The following is a 24,441-nucleotide window of genomic DNA, read 5'->3' on the forward strand; positions in this document are numbered from 1 at the left end:
CCACACTGGCCACACATTTCAATGTAAAATGCACCAGGAGTTAAGAAAATTTGATGTCCAAAAACAAAAAAATTATAACATTTCCAACGTCCCAATCCGGTATTCAAATTTTTGACAGTTGTGCTCTAGTTTGAAATATTCCATGAAAGCTTGACTGTGTAATACAAGAAGAAGCTTGTGTGATAAAACAAAATATCTCCTGGCCTAGGTATGCAATAGAGATTAATTATAATCATTCCTCTTAATTATATATAGACAAAACGCTCTGACAACAGTGCTAGTAGCAACATGCAATTTTGTAGAAGTTAGTTTGGGAAGCCAAATTCTTATTATATAATGGTAGTTTGTATTGTATAGCCAACTATGCACAGAAATGAAATGGGACCATACGCTGTATTGGTGTAATATTTGTATTTCACTATTATTGAGTCTTAACGTTACACAATGTATGATCTGCTGTCCTATAAATACACCATGCTTGAGCAATATGTTTTGGTAATAAACACCTTAAGCCACCATATACAAATTTATCTATAATACACTATTTGCTTTCCTTTCCTGGGAACTGGTTATTTGACATCTTTAGAATAAAGTTAATTCTTAGTGAGTCTCTTTACTGCATAGCTACGAATCGAACTTTCTAGAACAGTAACATGATATCCCATTTCTAAAAATAGATGAGTGAGTTAGTGGGACTTTTTTGACATGACAGTCCATGATTGGCCAGCATTATTGGGGATTCCCCTGATTCTGACTCCCTATAAAAACCAGGTAAATCCAGCCATCTCTCTCTTTCCCTTTCGGATACTGTGCAGAAAGCACACAACAAGCTCAAGGTAGGCTCTCAGTGATTTTAGGATGTTATGTTCTTTAGGCATTGGTTGCTTATTAAAGTAATATCCATTATTTGATTATACAGATATGTACTGTTTGGGGGGTCCCTGACACATGGCAGGGCAGCAGTCAGTCTTGAGAAGGGAAACTAAAGAAAGATAAGGATTTCTATCTAAGTTTCCATGTAAGCTAGCCATGCCATCACATATTAATGAATTAATTGCTGCGAGTATACTAGTTGTTTTGTTTTCGAGTTATATATTTGTATATTTGGAACGATTATGAGGTTATGAAATTAGCTGCCTCGAGAGTCAGTGTATTGTACCGTGATATTTGACAATAAATAAACACGATGAAATGGGGGGGGGGGGGGCTGGGTGCAAAATTAAACTCCACACCAGGTGCGTGTGTGTGAATGGAAAATTCCATGACGTAACCTAAGCCATGATTGGCTAGCAATATTGGGGATTCCCCTGATCCTGACTATAACATGAGTCACCTGGCTGCAGGACTGGAACAATCGCTATACAGTATGGGCAAGGGTGTAGAGACTGCCATCACTAATTGGCTTGTTTTATGAGACGAATGGTAAAGAATAGGCATTGACCAGAGGAGAAGTGAATAAAACTTTTGGGCAAGCCAGCAGCTTTCAAAGTGTGTATGATTACCTTCGCCAAGAAGTTTGTGTTTTCGGGAGCGTGTGTCTGTGTGTGAACACTATAACTCGAGAATGCCTTGGCGCATTGTCTTGATATTTGATATGTGGGTAGGTCTTGATGAGACCTCAAAATGAATCGATTTTGTTGCCACCTATCGGCTTGCGATGGTACTGCAGCAGAACTTTCGGGTTTAATGTCTCGTGTTCTGAACATGCTATGGTCATGATTTGTGAGTGATAGATAGTGATTGGGAATATATGTTTGGGGGCCCTAGCGTTTTCTTGGAACTGCATGAGCCAATTTTGTTTCAGACTTTGAAAGAGAATAACTTATATCTGTTGACAGGCATTGGTGTACATAGCGCAGTTTGTGACCGTTTGCATCACCTGCTGGGCAATAAGATGGCAGCTCCAGGAAACGTAGCGACGATGGACACATGGGATGAGTACTTCCATGCCGCCGTGGAGGTAGCCAGAAAAGCAGGGGAGGTGAGTAGCCTGACTAAATCGCGGTCCTAGCGGCCGGTCCGACGGATACAGCCCCCTATATTAACCTCCGCCAGCGAGAGCCTGTGTAAACACATGCTAGGGAGGTGAGATTCAGACTAGTTCCGAGCAAAAATGACAGTGATATCAAGATCCGTCTTTATGCTACTCTCCAAGCACAGGTTCGACACCGGCTGGTTTTTGACTCCGGCTGGTTTTTGTCGGGCTTTTTATTTTGTCCCATTTTCTTTATGCCGGCCAGCATAAAACAGGTCAAAAACCAGACGGAATCGAATTAACCTCTGCTTGGAGAGTATCTTTGTCCATCTTGAAAGTAAAAGCAGATGATTGCACTCAACTGTATTTCATCATGGGTTGTCTTAGGTTTAACGTGTTAATATTCAATTGTTAACGTAAATGCCAAGATCTGTCTTTGTCTTTGTACGTCTTGAACGTAGAAGCAGATACAATTTAATTGAAATGTCTTCCGTCATAGATTGTCTTAGCTATAGGTTAACAACTCAACGTTCAATTGTTTTCTAACATTACTACTTGCAGGAAATCAAAACTGCCTTCACCAGTGAAAAACGAATCCAGACTAAGTCCAGTGCTACAGATCTGGTGACAGAGACGGACGAAAAGGTGGAGAAGATGATCATCTCCACCCTGAAGGGAAAGTTCCCATCTCACAGGTGGTTTTAATTTCATTTTTATTTAGAATTTAGAATGTTATTTTAATGATGTTGATGATGTTGTTAATGATATCACTGATTTCACTGATTTTAATCATTTTAATCATTTTATTCATTTTAACAATTTTAATCATTTTAATCTTTTTAATCTTTTTATCATTTTTATCATTTTTATCATTTTCATCATTTTTATCATCTTTATCATTTTTATCATCTTTATCATCTTTATCATTTTTATCATTTTTATCATTTTTATCATTTTTATCATTTTTATCATTTTCATCATTTTTATTATTCTTATCATTCTTATCATTCTTATCATTCTTATCATTCTTATCATTTTTATCATTTTTATCATTTTTATCATTTTTATCATTTTTATCATTTTTATCATTTTTATCATTTTTATCATTTTTATCATATAAGTTGATAATAAGATCTTAGTACTGGTGCCCTTACTTAATCTAAAGTGTTCTTGCTTTTGTGTTGGCCTATTATTAAGTTATAAGGTTTTCTTTGATATCAGTTTCATAGGTGAGGAGTCTGCCGCGGCAGGTGAGAAAGTGGAGTTGACCGACAACCCCACCTGGATCATCGACCCTCTGGACGGTACCAATAACTTCGTACACGGGTGGGTACAACAAACTTTGTCAGGACTGACCTTCAATGTTTGTAACATATCTAGTTAAAGTATGAAGCTCTATTGACTTATAATATTGTTTTCTTCAACTGACTGATTGTCCTCAAGATCTGCACCAATTGATGATAGTGTATATTGTTACTGATCAAATTATTTTGATTTTAATTATAATTGTTCTACCATATTTTAGGTTCCCGTTTGTGGCTGTGTCAATAGCGTTGTCAGTAAACAAAGAGGTAAGACCCACAAACGAATATTCTTTCATGGAATGGGCATCAATTGATGCAGATGCTATCTATTAGAGCTGTAAAATATTGTCGTTTGGGTTTCTGTACTGAATTACGGCCATAATGGCCATCGCGCCATGTACTGAGTTCGTCATGTAATTCCTATCGTGCGTTTATCACAGAAAAGCTTTTGAAGGTCAGTGGTGAAGCGGGCTTGTCACTGGACTGCGGCTCGTTGGCGATTGTGTTACCCTTGACTTTATAATGGGAATATCATGCAAAAACAAAGTATTACTAAAAAGACAACAAAACACACAAACCGTAAAAAAGATTCCTTTTTTATCGATGACATTCGTTGAGCCCTCAGCCAAATGGCTTTGGGTCGTGTGGCGTAACGGCAGGGTGTTCGACTCAGAACCAAGAGGTCCCGAGTTCGAATCCCCCTGGCCTGACGCCACCGATGTTGTGCCCCTGGGAAAGGCACTTTACACGACTTTTCTCACTTCGCCCTGGTGTATAAAAATAAAAATGGGTATGTTGTTATCTGTACATGGCACTGTTAATATAAGTTATAAAAAAACTTGAGTGCAGTGCCACGTCGTCCTTGTCTGTCCAAAACCGAAGTAAAAAAAAATCGCTTGGCCACAGCGAGGTTGCCAACGTGCCGCAGTTTCAGTGACATACCCTCTTACTTTTAAAAGTTGTGTACTTTTTGGTAGCCTCTATAGCAGGCTCTCTAGGCCTTTTGGGGCTTATAATACACTTTTGCTGCCAAATGGTTACAGGCTGGCTGCGCAAACGACCCAGTACAAAAGAAGTCATTAGCAAAAGTGTATTATAAGCCCAAAAAAGGCAAAGAGAGCCATGATGATGGAGGCTAACCTTTTTGTATGTATTTCAGGTTGTGGTTGGTGTTGTTTACAATGCCATTCTGGACCAGATGTTTACAGGACAGCTAGGGAAGGGCGCCTTCATGAACGGGAAACCTATCCATGTTTCTGGACAAGAGGGTACTCAATGTTCTATTGTTCTCTTGTGTGACATCATTTTATATTTTGTTCCAAACTATCCCCTAGAAAATTAGACATTTATGTGACGAAAGATACGGTTAAAAACCTAATAGATAGACAGTATCGGTATCAATATCACTATCAAAGGGCAAGTATCGATATTAACTTACCTTTCAAAAATACATAAATTAAGCCAGATCAGATTTATTTTGTTAGTATCATCATCGCTCACCATACCCACTGGCATGCATGCTCTTGTAGCTCTGTTATGTATGGCAAACTTTAAACAGGGTGTTTTATTTCTCCCAAAGATATCAAGAAGTGCCTGCTAATCGGAGAACTTGGGAAAAGCAGAGCCAAAGTAAAGTTGGACAAGGTCTTCAGTAATCTGAGGGCGTTCTACAATGAGGAAAACAAGACGCATGGGTAAGTCTGAGAAGTGTTTTTTGATGACGCCACAGGAGCGGAGCCTTTTTGAATGTCATATCAATATGTTGTCTGGGTGAAAAGTTCCAGAGCTATATCAACATTGTTTTTGAGGTAGTTTTTCATTGTTGAAAATTATTGCTACCGTCAACATGCTGCAATTTGTGGAGAAAGTGCATATTTTTAGTTCAATTGTTATAATCCAACGGACGGGTATTCGATGCTGATTTTCTTTTTCTTCTCATCACGAATGGAGGTACATGATTGTATAGTTTTTACTGTGGATGATGTATGGGAAGATATTTCAATAACCGCCAGATGGCCTGCAATGGTATTTGGTGGGTGGGTAGATGGTGTGAACCCAACGGTGAAGGTCGATTTCGGGCCTCCTGGTTGTTGACCTTGGTACTGCAGTAGCAATTTGGGGGGGGGGGGGGTCCTCCTTTGGGTGCTGTGGTTTTCATTCTTACGTGGCAGATAGGTGTTGATATAAGGGTGAAGTGGTGTAAATTTGGGCCTCCAAGTTTATCTGTGAAACATCGTTTTCTTCAGGTGCCGAGTGCTTGGTTCACCCGCTCTCGACATGTGCCAGGTAGCCAGTGGGAGTGGAGACGCGTGCTACCTGTTTGGGGCGTATGGAATTGACGTGTGGGACATCGCTGCAGGGGCACTGATCGTTACAGAAGCAGGGGGAGTAGTGTGGGACACCACAGGTAGGAATGGGGGAGTAGTGTGGGACACCACAGGTAGGAACGTTGGAGTTGTGTGGGACACCACAGGTAGGAATGGGGGAATAGCGTGGGACACCACAGGTAGGAATGGGGGAGTAGTGTGGGACACCACAGGTAGGAACGTTGGAGTTGTGTGGGACACCACAGGTAGGAATGGGGGAATAGCGTGGGACACCACAGGTAGCAATGGGGGAGTAGTGTGGGACATTACAGGTAGGAATGGGGGAGTAGTGTGGGACATTACAGGTAAGAATGGGGTAGTAGTGTGGGGCACCACAGGTAGGAATGGGGGAGTAGTGTGGGACACCACAGGTAGGAATGGGGGAGTAGTGTGGGGCACCACAGGTAGGAATGGGGGAGTAGTGTGGGACACCACAGGTAGGAATGGGGGAGTAGTGTGGGACACCACAGGTAGGAAAGGGGGAGTAGTGTGGGACACCTCAAATTTTAGGTTGATTAGATTTAACATGATGTAGTCATGGGGGGAAATAAACAGGTTTGTGATCGAAGAAATATGCGGGATATAACATTTATGAAAGATGCACTTTATGAAAGGTTCACCATGCGGTCCCAAAAGTAAAGTATTAAACTTTATCCTCGACGCATTTTTCCATACAGGAGGACCGTTTGACATGATGTCCAAACGTGTGCTGTGTGCGAGCAGCGAGAAGCTGGCGAGGACGATCGCAGAGGGACTTACACAGATTGAGTAGTTCAACGGTGGTTAAACTTGCTTGTTGCGTGGTTTACTTTGTGTGGATTCCTTAGAAAAAAATATGTTCAAAATGTAGCGTTCTCGTAAATCAAAAATCTCTCTTGTGAATCTCTCTTATTCAATCAAACATGGAAAATCGTTTTAGTGAAATGTTGTTGTAAAGTCTTTGTAGTGTATATTTGAACTTATTCAGACAGAGGTTTCGGTGTGTGTGTGTGTGTGTTGGTGTGTGTGTGTGTGTGTGTGTGTGTGTATGTGTGTGTGTGTGTGTGTGTGTGTGTGTGTGTGTGTGTGTGTGTGTGTGTGTGTGTGTGTGTGTGTGTGTGTGTGTGTGTGTGTGTGTGTGTGTGTGCTAGAAGTAGTAGTAGTATCCGCATTTTGTTCTCATTGAGAAAAAATCGCGGCCACTGTACTACTACCCTAAATCTCTGCTTGGAGAATATACTTGGACGAACAAGATAGAAGTGAACTTAGATGTCATGAATAAGATACAAAACTCTTGAAAGTAAACGAAAGGCAGATGTAATTGCTTGATTAGTTGATGTCCTAATGAATAGTTGAAAGTCTCATATAGAGGTGACTAGAGTACCACTAACAGTTAGAGGTTTAGAAACGATATTTTATAATGGTATGATTTAACTAAGATATAGTTCTTTCGCATCTACTTTGCGGTAGGTATAAGTATAGGTTCAGAACCATTCATATAAGCGGTCACTATAAGCTTATTATAGTAGGCCAAACTTACTTTTAGGTTGATATTTTGCTTGTTCTCGAGTATTTTAGTTTGTTAAGAGTTTACAAGTCTCTATGAATAGATAAATACGCTTATTATAAGCAAAGTTTTGTAACAGGAGCAATAGAAATAAAAGTTTGTCGGAAAATGCTATAAGTTGTTGTTGTACTATATAGATATCATTTTTAGCAGTGGAGTGCGGGGTTCTGACACAGTGAACAAAATAACTGGTGTGATATACAATGTATGTAACTTTCAGTAGGAGCAATAGAAATATATATAGATTATACAAATAATGTCCTTCTTATTCAATAAGATTCTAGAATAACAAAAATGCTGGGAGGCATTTAGGTACATGACAACCACTGTTTTTTTATTAGTACACAGATGTATTGACATTGATTTGTATAGAATATATGATTTATTTATTCGTACAAACATGTAAAAACAACACTGCGCATTCTCGTTGTTTTATCTTGCAAACAGCCTAAGCGATGTTGAATAAAACATGATACTCGTTCCTTCTGCCTCAAGTACAATGTATCAGAAACGACACATTTTATCTTTCTATGATAAGCAGCTATATATTCTGATTAAAAGTCGCATAAGAATTCCACGTATATAAAAAAGGAAAACAGTGCCGTCTGTACAGTTAAATCACGTCCATCATCAGGTTTGCAGACCTTCTTGGTGGTTTATCACTTTTTTGTGATTTGCAAGATGGGATAGATTTTTGCTCCCCTGGTATTTGAGGACCTGGTCCAATCACTGTTCACACTGCGCTATGATTGGTCATCCGAAATAACGTGATTAACTAATCCTATATAAGGCGTGCGCGCCTTATCACTGTGGTCTTTTCATTCGGAGACATCCGCAACACCGCAGAGCACGGTTGGGGCCGACCCTTCAGTATGGGTAGGAGGGGTGATTTGAACGGGGTTTGCATTACAAATAAAGTTTCCTAAAACAGCAATGTTTTAGCAACGCTGCTTGGTAGGAGGATTATGGTAAGACATTTTCTGACATAGTAAAGTAACTATAAAGCTACATATTTTTAGTATCAATTATCAATTATACTACTTATACTGCTACGGTACAACACAACACATTCTTACATCCCATAGCCCCGCCCAGTTCCGTCAAAACAAAAAAATGCAAAATAAAAACACTAGAATGCTCTCTTATTGGCCGAACCGCTAATTACCTTGCTACGATTGGTTGAACAACTAATTGTGATTGACGTCAGTTAGGATCAATCTATCCCGTGTACTAAGTCGTTTGAACAGGTGGAGCTTTACTCTGCTGGGCCAACATCTCCCCCATAGACTTCAGCTGTAGTGAGACGGTCTTCAGTGCTGCTTCCATGTCTTCCAACCTCCGGAGTACGTCCTCTTGCTCTTCCGGAGAACTTAAGAAAGATATCACAACATCAAAGTGATGTTCATAAGCGATAAAACCATTGTACTCCATACGGGTGTTTACATCATATATGTTTATAAGTTGTATGCGTTCGCTTTATCAGAGTGTTTGTAAAAGATTCTTATCATACAGTGAGAATTCCTTCGTTCGTTTAGACCCTTGTAGTGCCTATTATTAGCACATTGGGCAGCAAATTTCCTTGCTGTTTCAGTAGCAAGGTTTATTTTTGAAGGGGGGGCTGCTAGCACTTCCAATTTAACGTGCTCGAAGGACCTCCTCGAACACAAGACCCCCATGTACTTTCCTTCTGAGAGACGGCTCCAACCGAGATACCCCTACCCGGGATTGAACCCGGGTGCCCCAGTAAGCAACTAATTGGAATCAGCATGGTGCGGTTAAGTTTTCGGGACATGCCCAAAGTAAACATTACCTTTTCTCCGTTCTTTCCATCTCTGCCTCAACCTCGGTTATGTCCAAAAACTGTCTCGTCTGAGGAAAGACAAAATATTACATATTATTTTACATTATATGCTATATATGCTTATATGGAATTTCCCCGGTACACTGAACCTGTAAATACTGTACATAGCGTCTGTCTTCTCTGTCACGACCAGTGGAAGAGTAGCTCATCTGTTCATTGAGTTCATTTGAGCTAAACTGGTTCGAGATTCCTTTCCTTTTCCTTTCCTTTCACCTATACTATAAACTTTACACCGCCCCAAAAAGCTAATTTGTGAAGCTTGTAAGATTTTCCAAATCTATTAGTTTTGTTCGTTCGAATTCGTTCATTATATTCAGACCCCTTGTAGTGTCCAGTGGCACATAGGGCAGCAAGTCTTCTTGCTGTTTAGTAAAAGGGTCTATACACCTTTCTCACGCGGCGGACATGATAGAATGAAGACGAGGCCAATGAGGCAAAGAAGCAAAAATAATTTACAGATTTAGTACATTAAGTTTCTAAATATGATATCCAAGTATCAATATTATAACTAATGTAAATGCACAACAAAGAAGGAGCAATTTAGAGCTCTGTTGACCGATCCTATAGTCCCCGCCCCCCTTCGTCAAAACGTAGAAATGCAAATTAAAAACATAGAAATGCAAATATTTGACGGTCATGCAGCCACTTTCTCATTGGTCGATTCTCTAATTATCAGGTAATCATTGGCTAAACTCCTAATTGTGATTGACAGTTAAGATCGGTCTATTGTATGGCATAAGGGCCTCGTTTTCATTCTATCATGTCCGCCGCGTGATAAAGGTCTATTATTACAAGGAAAATGGCCAACCCATCCCCTTTAATGCGACGCGCTCGAGGCACCTCCTCGACCATCCCATTTTACGTCTCTTTCGAAAGACAGGTGCATCCCTATCTAAATCCATTACCAGCTATTTTCTTTCAGAAGAGTTGGTTCTAAAGCGTTTGATGATAGATGGGAAGACCTTTAAAAGATGACATTTGAACTACGAGGGGGAGTCAGAATAAAACGCATTTTGTAGATTTTGAGATACTTCAGTCTCAAGAAGAGATGTTCCAGTACATTTGTGCCAAATGTCAACTCATTTACTACACAAATGAACCTACGATGATACGAAAGGCGTTTCTTATTGACCCCCCCCCCCCCTCGTACGTAATCCTGAAGCACCTCCACCCCTCCCCTTCGCTAAAATGGTTTGTCATAGTCCTTACCTTGTCCATACAGGAGGGTTGGTTGGTGTCCATCCACGTCAGAACTCTGGCGCGGTCAGCAAAGGCTGACCAGAACCCGGACGCCTTGTCCAGCATGTGTTCTGCCTAGGGGTAGAAATGGCGGGTGTTATTACCTCCATGAAGAATGGAGGTATTGTGTGTGAGTGTCGGTGTGTGTGTGTTTCCGGATACATGTTTTTGTGGTTAGCATAACTTGAGAACCTCTGAATGGGTTGTAATGACATTTTGATATGTTGGGAAGACGAAGGTCAAGGTCCATTTTGGGCCCCCTGGTTTGTGACGTTGGTACTGCAGGGAAACTTCCGGGTTGTGTTTGTGTTTCTTTTGTACTGGACACGCTATGGCCTTGTTAATGGTGTTTGAACATGTATGGAAGGAAATTGTTTCCATCTTGTGTGTTGGTCGTCGATAGATTTCTTCAGGATCATATGTTATCGAGGTTTCTGTCTCATTTGAATACAAAACTGAGTCGGCCCTCAACGTAACAATTGCCGGTTTTACCGGGCAAGAAATGTTCGTGTTTGTTTGTGTGATTTTTATTTAGGGCAGAAGCCAAAAGGATTCATCCTGTTACTTCTGTCCTGTTCATAGTATTATGACAAAGCTAAAATGAATAAATCATTAGATAAAGGAAATATGTAATAATATTAATAACCTGATGAATGCGTCGATTGAATGCAGCTCTAGCTCTGACGTCACGAATGTCCACGGCGTCCAAGGTCAAGGCGATCTAAAAGATTGCGAACGTCGGACTATTTATCCAAGTCATAACAAATTTAAACCAGGATATAAAAGACAAATGGTTTAACATCAACTTATAAATCTCTCTTAAACAATGCTTGCAGTCAGCTGTGCAAAGGTTAGATGAAGAAGATCGTTCAGTGTAATATAACCAGCTGCTGCGAAGCTCATGTGTTGCATCGAAGGACTGTCATATCGGCTATATACTATATCAGATACAGATACAGTGTCGGATATTGGAGATCCTTTTTACACAACCAGTAAATCTCACCTGCTGACGTTTCTGTGTCTGTCAGACACCTTCTTCAGAGCTTCTGACTGGAGTACTGCTTCTCGCCGCTATGAGTAGCCAAAGTAGGTGGCGCTTTTGCGGCGAGAACACAATCCCAAACATGGCTAAGCTTGTATCCCCCCTCGTCCCGCTTCGTCCCGGTGAGATTTACTAGTTGTGTAAAAAGAATCTCCAATGTCCTATGTTCTACCAACCTGATGGCATTATTTTCGAAGGATACAGTGTCGTTGAATCAACTGATGCTAACTTACCAATAGATTGATGATGACGATGTTCATGAGGAAGATGAAGAAGACGAGGAGGACCAAGGTGACGCCGGAGTGTTTCTGTCTGTCCAGGAAGAACTGGATGTTGAGTTCTCCCATCACCATCCCCAGAGTCGTGAAGAAAGACGAGGAGAAGGAGGAGAAACCGGAAAAACCAGCAGCCTACATCGAAGAGAATGTTTAGATATTGCTAAATTCACACACTAAATCCGTACATAAAGTAAGGCGCTGACCAACAAGCTTTCGACCAGTCCTCATCAGCCTACATCGAAGAGAATGTTTGAATATTGCAAAATTCACACACTAAATCCGTACATAAAGTAAGGCGCTGACCAACAAGCTTTCGACCAGTCCTCATCAGCCTACATCGAAGAGAATGTTTGAATATTGCTAAATTCACACACTAAATCCGTACATAAAGTAAGGCGCTGACCAACAAGCTTTCGACCAGTCCTCATCAGCCTACACCTACATCGAAGAGAATGTTTGAATATTGCTAAATTCACACACTAAATCCGTACATAAAGACTAAAGTAAGGCGCTGACCAACAAGCTTTCGACCAGTCCTCATCAGCCTACATCGAAGAGAATGTTTGAATATTGCTAAATTCACACACTAAATCCGTACATAAAGTAAGGCGCTGACCAACAAGCTTTCGACCAGTCCTCATCAGCCTACACCTACATCGAAGAGAATGTTTGAATATTGCTAAATTCACACACTAAATCCGTACATAAAGACTAAGTAAGGCGCTGACCAACAAGCTTTCGACCAGTCCTCATCAGCCTACATCGAAGAGAATGTTTGAATATTGCAAAATTCACACACTGGATCCGTACATAAAGTAAGGCGCTGACCAAAAGTTTTCGACCGGTCCTCTGGTCCTTCTAGATCTCAATTCGATTTGACCCGACGCCTACATCACAGCCTTCACCGAGGAGAATGTTTGAATGTTGCAAACTTCACGCACTAAATCAGTACATAAAGTAAGGCGCTGACCAACAAGCTTTAGACCAGTCCTCTGGTCCTTCTCAAGTTAATTTGACCCGACGCCTACGTCACAGCCTACATCTAGGAGAATGTTTTTGTAGTTAGCTGGAACTATTACCTTCTCTTAGAAGGATATTATTTTTTCGGTAGCGTTTGTATTTTTGAATGTATGTGTGTGTGTGTGTGTGTGTGTGTGCGTGCGTGCGTGCGTGTGTGTGTGTGTTTGTGTATGAACAGCATAAATCGAGAAGGCCTGGCTGGATTCTCTTGATATTTGGTATGTGGGTAGGTCGGGACGACACCTGGACATGATTTGAATCTATCCTCTTGTTACAGTACTGCAGTGGAACTGTCGGTTTTGATCTGTGTTTTGGATTTGCGATTGCCATGTGTTTTCTTGGCGAGGGTAATATAATTTTCGGCAAACAGTCAAACAGTCCAGCATAATTATAAATGGATGGATGTTAAACTACATACCGTTGAGTCTGGTATGTCAGCCTTTGATGCGAGGTAGTAGAAACATGTGGTGAAGGCCAACAGGTACAACAGGAAGACCAGAATCGTCCTTATCAGGGATTTAAATATCTTCCCGATCAGCAGGATGTAAATGTAGACATCCGTCTCAAACACTGGCACCCTTGGTGGAAGAAATGAAATGGTACTCATTAAAACTCAGGATGTAAAGAAAATCAAAACGTAACGCTAAGTTTTCGTATAATTGGTTCTCTTTGTGCAGAACTATGTGCTGAAACTTTCATACAAAGCATGTCACATTGAATTTCTTTTTTAAAATTTTCAAACCTTTATCTTAACCTTGAAAGTTTAACACTCTTCGGCCGAGGCCGTTTTTCAAGAGGACAAGGAATTTTTATATTGATATTTTTTTATATTTTTGATGATGCGTAGGAACATACATAGATACAAACAAACGTTTTCCCAAGCTGAAAACGGTGCTACGGAAATACGAGCCTGTGTTTACACAATCTCTCGCTGGCGGAGGTTAATGACCCCCTGTAACACTCGGGCCGATTGCTAGGAGCGCGATCTAGTCAGGCTACAGAAATAGCTACTTCAGTTCTTGTTTCTTTGTAACTTTAGTTCACTGTTTTCACGGTCACCTCTGTACCGTACGTAAGCTTATCATCACCGTGAAAAAAAACAACTGTTGTGATTATTTGATTCCTTCACACATCCGCTCTGTAAATCACTTTCCACTACCGTGATGTAAATTTTCCTTACACCGTGAAATTTTGCTACCGTGAAGATAAAGTGAATAGACCCATTTCCAGTTACGGCGGCCATTTTGAATTCTCTGGGGTCATCTCAGGGTCATGCACCAAAACGAGGCAGGGCATGGCCCAGAGGCTCTTGAAGTCTGTGTTGGAATATAGGTATGCCTTCTTTGTTGGTAAATTTCACCCCTCTAAGTTGAAATACTGTGGTACATGTGCCTTTCTTGAATGTATAGAAAATATTGTTGCGGACATTTGGACTTGATTTTGGCAAAAGTTTTTGACTTGATTTATTATGTTTTTATATCCTCTATTTGTACTTTGCATCAGTTTGACCACAGTCATCATCAGTCGACGTGTTTTCGCTACGACGGGGTTATATCTCCCTTTTTACTAGGTGACATACCATTTCATTGGCTATCATACAAGACGGGGATGCGCCTGAGTTCTCCCGTCCGGGGAATGGTGTAAATCACCGTATGGCTGATACAAGACGGAGGTTCGCCAGGCCTCCATCCGGGTGATTTGTAGTAAATCACCAACTCCCAACAGAAGGATTTGGACCATCGCACACCGGGGCATGCCCCTACTCTTTAAATCACTTGACCACAGTACCTTTGTAGATACATGGCGAAGTTGAGCCAGCCGAAGATGGTGGCGACTGTTGCCGCCTCAGTCTTCCAGCTGTCCAGCGGAGTGGACACGGGGAGGCTGTAGAGAAATGCGCTCAGGTACAGGACCCACTGGAGCAGGTTTCTCCAACCGAAGTAGTGCAGTCTCTGAGATAGGATAAACAAGAAATGCTTTATCAAAGCTAGCCGGGGCGCAACATGGTGCAAAAGGTGCCGAATGTTATCAAGCACATGGTAGGACTGTGAATTTCCAACCATATTCAGCAAGGCTTTAAGGTAACTACCAAAACAGTCAGAAGATATCTACCTCGTCTCACGAGATATTGCTACATTATCTTGATAATCAGGATTTAATGTTCATCATGACCCCAACTGATCTCTAGATCTCTCGTTTGGAACAACAAATAGTGAATTCCGAACAGCAAGGAAATATTGGGTTAACATCATTAAAGACTTGAATGTCTAATAAAAACCACAGACAAATATAAAGACCTTTTAGCCCATATTCTTGATATCGATACTTTGTCTGATCAAGCCTTCATTTATTTATTATTAAGAGGCTCATCCTTTGTTTCATATGATTTCAACTGTAACATTTTAGGCTTGACTCAGCACTATATTTTGACAAGCAGACGTTTTAAAACTTAGTTCAGGTATATTGATATATTCATTGTTTGTTTGTTAGTTTGTTAGTATTGGACGACCCAATTGCTGTTTATTATTGTTATTGTTATTGTACTTGTCTATGTAAGTTGTAATTTTTTTTTCCAGAGGTGATGTTTAATATTAGCTTCAGCTAGAGTGCATCACCTCTGTGTCCTGTATATTCTTCTGTTGTTTAATAAAAAATAAATAAAAAATATATAAAGACTCCAGTTACCAGCACCGTTGTAATGTACAACTACCTGTTTCTAACGGAAAAGAGAGATTTTGGAATAGTTAATTAGCGGTTATGTGCGGTAAAGCATTGCATCACTTCTTGTGCCATCCACCCATGGCATCGACCCAACGTGACTCTCACCACAATAGCCTGGGGCACACATTGTGTGCCCCCGTCAAAAAAGCTGTTATGATGTCTCTGTCAAACAGTCAACGAGTTTTGACCGTAGTTGTCATCGTCAAAAAGTCGTCGAATCTCAAAATCGCTCAAGAGTCGAGGGTATTTTTTGCCTGAATATCACATCTATAGGGTCTTAATCTTTGCAAAAATATGCGTAAGATTGGTGCGGTATAAATGATAAATGTAATGCCCGACCTTTTGGTAGATCTGATAGACCTCCTTGACCATGTATCCCATACTCATCAGCATGACGGCAATCGTGTTGAAACAAACAATCTGTGAAAAAAGTAGGAACGATAAATGTACTATGATTTAGGTACAGGTATGATGGGGTTCTTTTATATACACAACACAGTAAAACGTTGTCTAGGATGACTGTGAGGAGAAATTGCCATGGTACACATTAAAACTCAGGATGTAAAGAAAATCAAAACGTAACGCTAAGTTATCTTATAATTGGTTATCTTTGAACAGAACTATGTGCTGGAACTTTTATACACAGCGTGTCCATTGAATGTTCTTTTGAGATTGGTGATACTAGTACTTACATGACAAGTTCCATCGAATGTGACTGTCAGAGAAGGATGAGTCTCAAAATACGTCGTGTCTGACGCATCAATGGCCACAGTAGCGGTGAGGATCGCCATGAATATTACATACAACAGCAGGTAGGCCATAAAGGTATAGACTCCGAACCTTTGCCTGAGGAAAGTGGGGTTTCTTAATGAGAAACAGATGATGAATACCGTACGACAGTTATTGCCATACATTCTACCGTGCACAATTGTCGTGCAATAAAGTTCTTCTACTAAAAAGGTATGACCTTGACCTACTTTCCATACTGCATTCCTAGGTCACATCAATGAGCTACTTTACGTATCAAACTGTGCATGTGCGGCCAGTGGATAATATATCAAAGCTAGAGGCCTCTAACAGTTCTTGTCAAGACCATGCTTGATACTAGATGTGTTTTGTTTATGTCTAAGAGGCCCTCAACTTTGACATATTGCCCACAATTCATCTCGCTCCGCATACGCAGTTTGATCCGTGAACCGGCTTATTATGAATATTTTATGCACATCCTTACGCAAATTAAGTTAGGCCGTGTATGTAAATTAGTAAAGTATGCTATGTTTACCAGTTACACTTGAGAAACTTCACCACCACGTGATGTTCCAGACACTGCCATCGTTTGTACCAGATCATTGCCTATACGAAAACAAAAACACTTAGCGTTCAATCTAGCATATCGACTGCATTATTAAACGTGTTTGACAATGTCTTAAGGGCGGAACTTTGTATGTCTCATTGTAGTATGCTGGAAGATAGACTCGTTTTTTGATCATATACAAACTTCATCAATGATATGAATTGATGTTCTGGTTAAACCTGACAATGACGTGCTTGTGACAGTCAAATTGTGTCAACTTGTGCCTAATGTTACGTATACTGTCACAATTGCAAACAGGGTCCCCTCCGGAAAATTGATGGGCTGTTTTTTGGGCATGACCGCTATACGTGGCCCCATGGGAAACACTGCGGTTGCCGGGCTATTTTTGGACAACTTTTTCACTAGCAGTTAGAATCAGTCCGGGACCCAGTGACAGATAGACGCACCACCCCAGGTTTCAATCTGTCCATCGGGAAAATTTGTGGCTTCCTGATACCGGCCGGGGCGACAACCACTTCGGGCACCGGTGCAAATGTGTCCGTAGCATTACAAGGGTTAGTATCTAACCTCTAACGGAGAATCCCGCGGGTCACGCGTGTACAGGTACATGAAGTCGTACTTCCAAACCTGTAAAACAACAAATACAAATTCTTTCAATCGCTACAGGCAGTACAGTGACATCATATTCAATGTAAGTTTCCTGTTTGTTGTTTTTGTTCATGTGACTTGATTTGTGATTCGAACATATTTCAAGAAATTCACATGGAGTGTAATATTTGTAAGACAACCAACTTACCCTCCCTACGTCACTGTTGTCGTCAGATTCCTCCTTGTGTTCGACCACCATGCGATCAATGAAGTTCTGAAAGGCAGATATGTCAAACACTCATAACCAAACATTCATCTTATAATGATATGTACGATGTAGCTTGATATTCCTTAAATACTTTTTCTTCATATATCCTGACATTCCTTTTTTTGAAAAAAAAAAAAAAATAGAAAGACCAAAAGATGACGGTTAAAGTCCTCCCCGCACCAGACGGTGCATAAGGCGGCGCCCATCTCCGTTTCGGCAGCCCTGGAACACACAACTTTGTCAAGCAGGGGGCTAGTCCACCGGTAGTGGCGTGTGTTTAACTACCATACTCTTTCCCAACTGCTGAGTGCTAAGTAGAGAAAGCAGTATGTACAATTTTTAGAGTCGTTGGTTCGAACTCACGACCTTTCGAATGCAAGGCGAACGCTCTATCCACTAGGCCATTGCGCCGGTTCTATATGTTGACGGTAGACCACTATCTATGCTTAGGTCCAAATTGAAACAAGAGCTTTTAAAAAAAGCTGGCGTTTCGGCTACGTTTATGAGTGTGAATTGTCTTTTCCCTTTACTTGAAGTAAAATCTGCCAGAGGAAGACACTCAAGGGCTGTTCAGTCTATAAGAAAAATTGTCATTTTGGGAAATGAGTACTGTTTTAATAGAGAAAGGCAGATTGGGGAAAGCAATTTTGAAGTTACGTCACTGAACTTAAGTGCTTTTGAAAAAGCTGGTCTTGGCCTACAACTTGTACTTATTTGTAAAATGTACAATAGGTTCATTATAAAAGCTATCAATGTAATTATGTACATGGCACACAATAAAACATAAAATTTGAAAAAGCACCATTGAATCATCAGCACTATGGTAATTAAGTGAAATAGAAGTTCATAACAGCTAAGGTTCTATCTAAAATGACTACCAAATGTCAAACAAATCAACAGCTACCTCATCCGTATTATTCTGGTTTTCGCATTTACAACATTTCTTCCTTATTTTCCTGGGTAATTTTGCTAAAATTCATGAAAATTCCCATAGTTTTGTGCCGAGCGGCGCCACTTTCCACGTCCGTGTTGTCTGAATGAAGTCGATACTGAACAATGGAGCATTTGCTACTGTAACAAAGGATCGCTGTTTTGCAAACAACATCAAGAGCCTCTGTTTACATCGGGGATAGAAGTTTAGTGGCGAGTGTTTTGCAAGAATCATCTTACCGCGCATAGGAGCCGCTGCACGGTATTTTCCATTACAATGAACAGAAAAATTCGAATGCCGGGAATGCCGGGTTTGGAATGTATGAAGTCCTGTTCATAAGACAAAGGCCTTGTATATATGAAATGAATATTTAGAAATAACAAAAATAAAATATTTCTTTATTTATTAATGAAAAAATGAAAAAATGATATTCATAAATATGATATTGATAGATTAATATAATATCAATATATATTTTTGATATTCAATATCTAAAAAGAAAAAAAAATCCATGCACGGACACGAACCCGGATCTTCTGGGTCCAAAGTGCTTCGCGTTGCCAGATGGGCTAAGCTGCGGTACGTAACCCGTCACCCTGTACGTAATGCTATAACCTCACTATATGGTATCATTTATGCCGATTTTTGGTCGTTTTCTTGACGAAATTATTTTTTTTTCTTCTGCAATCTTGTGGAATAGATGTAATATGGTCATTTTTCAGGATATCAAAATCCGAAACCACAATGCAATGATATTTCCGAACAGTTGTAGCAGTTACATGCGGTCGCCCTCCTGTGTGTCATGCAAATGTAGCCTGCCTGCCTTTTCGTGCTCCCTTGCCATATAAGGCAACGGCTATACAAGGATTTGGGAACGTATTGCCATATAAGGTCTTCTGGTGTGCGACACAGTGTTGAACCAAACAGCATGCAAGCATGCATCGAGCATGCATCGAAGGTAAAAGCCAGGACATTGCGTTCCGGCGCGAAGGCGCCGAAACGCAAAAAGGGACCCGCCGGGTAGTTGACGGGCTGTTTCTTTGCACTTTTAGATGTGACCCCTACGTGGTCCCGTGGGACACCCTGCGGCTGTCGGGCTATTTTTGGGCCCGGCCGGGACCCTGAATCAGTAGTCCGGACTTAAAATCAACGCGGGAGCCTGTAACAACTATACACCGTGATCTAATCGTGCGACCACCGGGAGGTACCCTTCCGGTACCCGGCAGTCCACTGGGACAAGTTTGTGTCTTCGGGACCCGGCCGGGACCACATCTGGCCCCTTTCGGGCACCGGTGCCAATGGGACCGTAACATAACATTACCCGGCTCCTAGCGGTCGGACCGACGGTTACCAGGAAGGGGCCACATACACCTTTCTCATGCGGCGATCATGATATAGAATGAAAACTATACCATTGTGGCAAACATCAGATCCTAACTGCCGATCACAATTAGCAGTTCAACCAATGATTACATGGTAATTAGAAAATCAACCAATGAGGAAGTGGCTGCAAGTCCGTCAAATATTTGCATTTCTACGTTTTTATTTTGCATTTGTACGTTTTGCCGGAGGAGGGCGGGACTATAGGGTACTTACCATCGCGGCTTCAGGCATGTCTTTGATCATCCTGTACATCTGGGGCTTCTGGTCCTTTCCTCGTTTCGTTTGTGGGTAAGTCAGGGATGTGTCCCACCTATACAGCAGTGTATGTAAGCCAAATCAACGTTATACAGCAAACAGCACCCCATGCTCAAAATATGATCATCGAAAAGTATGAATTTACAATTCCTTATGTCTTTCGAAAATTGTACTGATATATAAAATCTGAAATAGCTCGCGCCAAACTTTGTTTTTCATAGCCTGAAACTGGCTATTTCAAACATGACAAAATTCAAAAATATCAAGATTCATTCGTCTATAAAAAATCCCTTAGGATTACCCACCTCCATGATTACTATATACAGAGCACTATATGTAGCTCTTAAACATACATACAAGGTCCGCTGCAGTACCGTAGGAAGCCGCCAGGAGACCAATTCTCGAACTTGACTTTTGTCTAACCAACACTTACCCTCCTACCAAATATCATGAACATCCATCAACAGTACAGCTCCTTGAGCTATGCTCTTTACATAAAACACACATGTATCTACATCCACTCCACCAAGGCAAAACCGAAAGTATAACCTTCTGGCAAAGGTAACAAAAACACAAATCCTATCGATATCATCATCGGTGCTTACAGTTCGTGTTTTCCCATCGCTGCTGCCGCATCTTTCGACCGTTCGTCGATGGCGACGTCCAAAGCGTTCAGTCCCTGCTTGTTCTCCTTACTAGCCAGGCCAACATTTTCTTTAAGAAGGACGGGGATGAGGTGGGCGTGGTTCCTTCTGGCAGCTGCATGCAGAGGCGTGTCCTGTCACAAGGCAGACCCGAAAAACATGTGATGATAAACCTTGAAACAACATGTTGATAGCCAGTCCATATTGAGCTTCTCTAGCAAACTGATGTCTTTTGCAGCACAATAAACCATCAGTAATGTATATTTGTTACCGGGTCCCGCGTTGAATTTGATTGCGGGTTAAATTGATTCGGGGTCCCGGCCGGGCCTAACAATAGCCCGGCAGCCGCAGGGTGTCCCACGGGGCCACGTAGGGGGCACACCCGAAAGTGCAAAAAAAAGAAAACAGCCCGTCAACCACCCCGGCGGGGCCCCTTTGGGACCAAATCATAAGACAGCCGGAGCCATGTAGTTCCCTTTGAGAACGTTTATTCGGCCTTACTTCCAACACACATGAACAGTCATTTGAGAAAAAAAGAATAGCGTGCATGTGTACCTTACACATAGGTAATATTCGACGACCATTTTCGAAACTTGAGTTATTACCTGCGTCTATCCCATTTATTCTTACAAAAACCATCATGATATAGAGAATAACTACAATTTAAAAGATCCAAATAACTATGAACGACAAGATGAGGGTTAGAGTCTGAAAATCGATTTTGTGACACTCCCTGCGTTGGAAACTTACGCCTTGCTTGTCTGTCCAGGTCAGGGACTGTCTGTGCGCAGAAATCAGGGTATCGACGGTCTCTGCACTGCCGCTTTCTGTCGCAAGGTGGAGCGGGCTCCGGCCGTCTCTGGTCCTTCGTTTGCCAATGATAAATGGATAGAAATCGTTAGTCTCTTTCTATAAACAAAGGGACTTGCCAAGAGTAGTTATGACCATTACATTTTAGAACCTAAAACTATAAAGATATAAACATATAACGCTTTAGAACCTAAAACTATAACGTTAAAGATATAAAACATAATATAAAACACTTTAGAACTTTCAAGAAAATGTAAAAATATAGCAATACAAAAATATTAAATGTACAGTACAAAGTAGGCATCGTTTATACATATTGATAAACATACTTATTAATAGACGTGTTCTTCTCTAGTAAGAGCCGGACTATCTTCTCTTGGCCCTTCTCCGCTGCCATGTGGAGGGGTTTCCTACCCTGTCTATCCAGGGCGTTCACGAGACGTCTTGTGACGTCACCGGCATCTCGGGTGTCGTCCACCAGAACGGTGTCATCGTCCGTTGTGCTTCCAGACGACAGAATGGTCTCCACAACATTGTAATGCCCCCGCCTGATATGGAAACCCCAAAGTTGAAATAGACCTCTTGCCAAGTACACCGGCCATTTTGAATTTACCGGGAATGTGCACCAAAACGAGGCTACAGTTGGTGCCCTCACTTATAAGCCTGTATAACAGTGTAGGTATGCCACCTTCTGGTATGGCAACTTTCGATCCTCTAAGGTGAAATACCGAAGGTGGCATATCTATACTGTGATACAGACCTATAAGTAGGGAGCACCAACTGTATAAGTCTCGTTTTGGTGCATGGTCCCAGGAAATTCAAAATGGCCGCTGTAATTGGCAAGAGGTCTAATTGGCATCGGAACACTGTTGCGAGTTGAGCACCTAGTTCCTAGTTAGTTGATAACTGGGAGACCCCGGTTCAAATCCTGGAAGGGCATCTAGGTTGGGACTGCACTTGTCTTTCGGAAGGGACGTAAAATGGGGGCCCTGTGCTCGACGACGTGTGCTTCGAGAGCATGAAAGGGGGATGGCTAGTAACCCCTCCCTTTAAACACATACTCTGCTACAGAAACAGCAAGGAAACTTGCTGATCTATTTGCCGCTAGGCACTACGAGCTAAACAACAATACAAATCCGTCCTACATCCTACCCAGCCGACTTGTGAAGTGACGTCTGTCCGGCCTTGTCAACAGCCTCGCGATTGGCCCCGGCTACCAGGAGGAGAGACGCACTCTGCAAATTTGAAAACAAAAATGGTGTCGTATGTAGGTATGGAAATGTCATCCTCATAGCCTCAACTTGAAGTATATTTACTGATAAAAAATGTTCTGATGTAGTATTTGGACAGTAATATCGGGATGGTAGCCTCTAACAGGCCCCAGAGGTGGGTGGAAAGGTAGAAATTGGCCAAATAGATAACATGTCAGAGGGCTAGGGGTAAGCTAGCCATGGAGTACAGATATACCCCTTCAGGAGAAGCTATACTCCTACTGCTGGATGTTATTTGTCAATGTTGGCATGTTATTCATCTATTTTGCCAATTTCTACTCTTAACAGCATCTCTAGAGCCTGGTAGAGGCTATGGGGATGGCATCAGTTGAAATTGCTATAATGAAGAACCACGAACGTACTTCGGTATAGCCTCCTTCAGCGGCAAAATGAAGGGCGGTGCAGCCATCTTCGTCTGCAGCCTCAAGAAGATCTGTTGTTCGCCCGCTCTGTTGTAACAAATCATTTTTTGTTAAAAAAACAACCAAGAACATCACAGTACAAATGGTTTTTGGCTACTTTTGATTACCTTAGGCCACGTTGATTTGATTATGTAAATGATATCCTCTGGGAACCTCAAAACTGATGCGAGCGTGCTAATAAAAAAAGTTTTGCAAAACAAATGTTGCCTTCATTATGGCATGTACGTGGTCAGGAAGGCTGAACAAAACTTAACACACAGGGTATGGTATATACCGCATATTAGTCTTAATAGTCATTATAGACTCTTCATTTTGTTCTTTCACATCTTCCTCTTTGACGTTCTACGACGTTAGTTTCCGGAATATGTTTTGTGCAATTTACAGCATATATTTCCTCATTTTGCAGCTGCTTTGTGAGATTTAAAGTTCAAGAGTTTAAGAGAGGTCAGACTCGCGCGAATGACAGGAAGTAAAGTTCAGAGTAGGAAGAAGTAGTTCAATGTGCAATTTCATTCTGTATCAAGTTCAATTATTCTTGTTCGGACATCACGTTCACCTTCAGTAGAAATTGTAGCGCCTTTAAAGAAGGTCAGACTTGCGCGGATGACAGGAAGTAGAGCTCAGAGTTGGAAGAACGTTCACCTTCAGTAGAAACTGTAGCGCCTCTAAAGAAGGTTAGACTTGCGCTATTGAGAGGAAGTAGAGTTCAGAGTTGGAAGAACGTTCACCTTCAGTAGAAACTGTAGCGCATTCAAAGAAGGTCAGACTTGCGCGAATGACAGGAAGTAGTGTTCAGAGTTGGAAGAACTTTCACCCTCAGTAGAAACTGTAGCGCCTCTAAAGAAGCTCAGACTTGCGCGAATGACAGGAAGTGGAGTTCAGAGTTGGAAGAACTTTCACCTTCAGTAGAAACTGCAGCGCCTCCTGATTGGCCACCGCGTGATGCAGTACTGTCCTGCCGCGAGAGTCCCGCTGAGTCAGGATGACGTCACCGCCGATTTCCAGGAGGCTTCTGAGCTTCTCCGCCGACTGATTGCCGCCGCTCTTAGCGACCTCCATCACTGCCCATGCGCAGTCTGCCGCTGGAACCGCCTTTCTGGGCGATGACGCGCCCAGATTGGAATCACTGGAACGTCATGAAAAAATGATATACATGCAATATACTGTAAATGCATTTAAGTTCGCGTGGTTTTTATTTCGCG

The 24,441-nt window shown here is 41.5% G+C and overlaps 2 protein-coding genes across 2 annotated transcripts; one reads left to right on the forward strand and one right to left on the reverse strand.

Moving 5' to 3' along the window:
* Window positions 1-1,855: 1,855 nt before the first annotated feature.
* LOC136437925 (inositol monophosphatase 1-like) lies at window positions 1,856-7,673 on the forward strand. Its single transcript, XM_066432509.1, has 8 exons — window positions 1,856-1,981; window positions 2,537-2,670; window positions 3,197-3,301; window positions 3,501-3,546; window positions 4,439-4,547; window positions 4,859-4,973; window positions 5,526-5,686; window positions 6,323-7,673. Exons 1-8 carry the CDS (start codon window positions 1,895-1,897, stop codon window positions 6,415-6,417), a joined length of 852 nt encoding a protein of 283 aa, XP_066288606.1. The 5' UTR covers window positions 1,856-1,894; the 3' UTR covers window positions 6,418-7,673.
* LOC136438407 (transient receptor potential cation channel subfamily A member 1-like) lies at window positions 7,505-23,108 on the reverse strand. Its single transcript, XM_066433178.1, has 18 exons — window positions 23,097-23,108; window positions 22,699-22,781; window positions 21,876-22,094; window positions 21,487-21,601; window positions 20,698-20,870; window positions 20,051-20,147; window positions 17,464-17,529; window positions 17,235-17,294; window positions 16,635-16,705; window positions 16,045-16,198; window positions 15,692-15,772; window positions 14,420-14,583; window positions 13,050-13,209; window positions 11,567-11,743; window positions 10,938-11,012; window positions 10,262-10,366; window positions 9,002-9,060; window positions 7,505-8,560 (listed from the first exon to the last, which is right to left on the reverse strand). The coding sequence occupies exons 1-18, from the start codon at window positions 23,106-23,108 to the stop codon at window positions 8,422-8,424; spliced, it is 2,010 nt and encodes a 669-aa protein (XP_066289275.1). The 3' UTR covers window positions 7,505-8,421.
* Between the last annotated feature and the right edge of the window lie 1,333 nt (window positions 23,109-24,441).

Source organism: Branchiostoma lanceolatum, chromosome 7 (genome assembly GCF_035083965.1).
Source record: "Branchiostoma lanceolatum isolate klBraLanc5 chromosome 7, klBraLanc5.hap2, whole genome shotgun sequence".
Taxonomy (NCBI): Eukaryota; Metazoa; Chordata; class Leptocardii; order Amphioxiformes; family Branchiostomatidae; genus Branchiostoma; species Branchiostoma lanceolatum.

Bases quoted from the DNA above. Each gene is read 5' to 3' on its own strand.
- LOC136438407 (XM_066433178.1), bottom strand. The intron at 11,013-11,566 runs GTAAGTTAGCAT...GCAATCTTTTAG, and splicing joins TCGTCATCATCAATCTATTG to ATCGCCTTGACCTTGGACGC. The intron at 10,367-10,937 runs GTTATTAATATT...TTCTACCCCTAG, and splicing joins TCAATCGACGCATTCATCAG to GCAGAACACATGCTGGACAA.
- LOC136437925 (XM_066432509.1), top strand. From the start codon at position 1,895: ATGGCAGCTCCAGGAAACGTAGCGACGATGGACACATGGGATGAGTAC. The intron at 1,982-2,536 runs GTGAGTAGCCTG...TACTACTTGCAG, and splicing joins TAGCCAGAAAAGCAGGGGAG to GAAATCAAAACTGCCTTCAC. The intron at 3,302-3,500 runs GTGGGTACAACA...ACCATATTTTAG, and splicing joins ACCAATAACTTCGTACACGG to GTTCCCGTTTGTGGCTGTGT.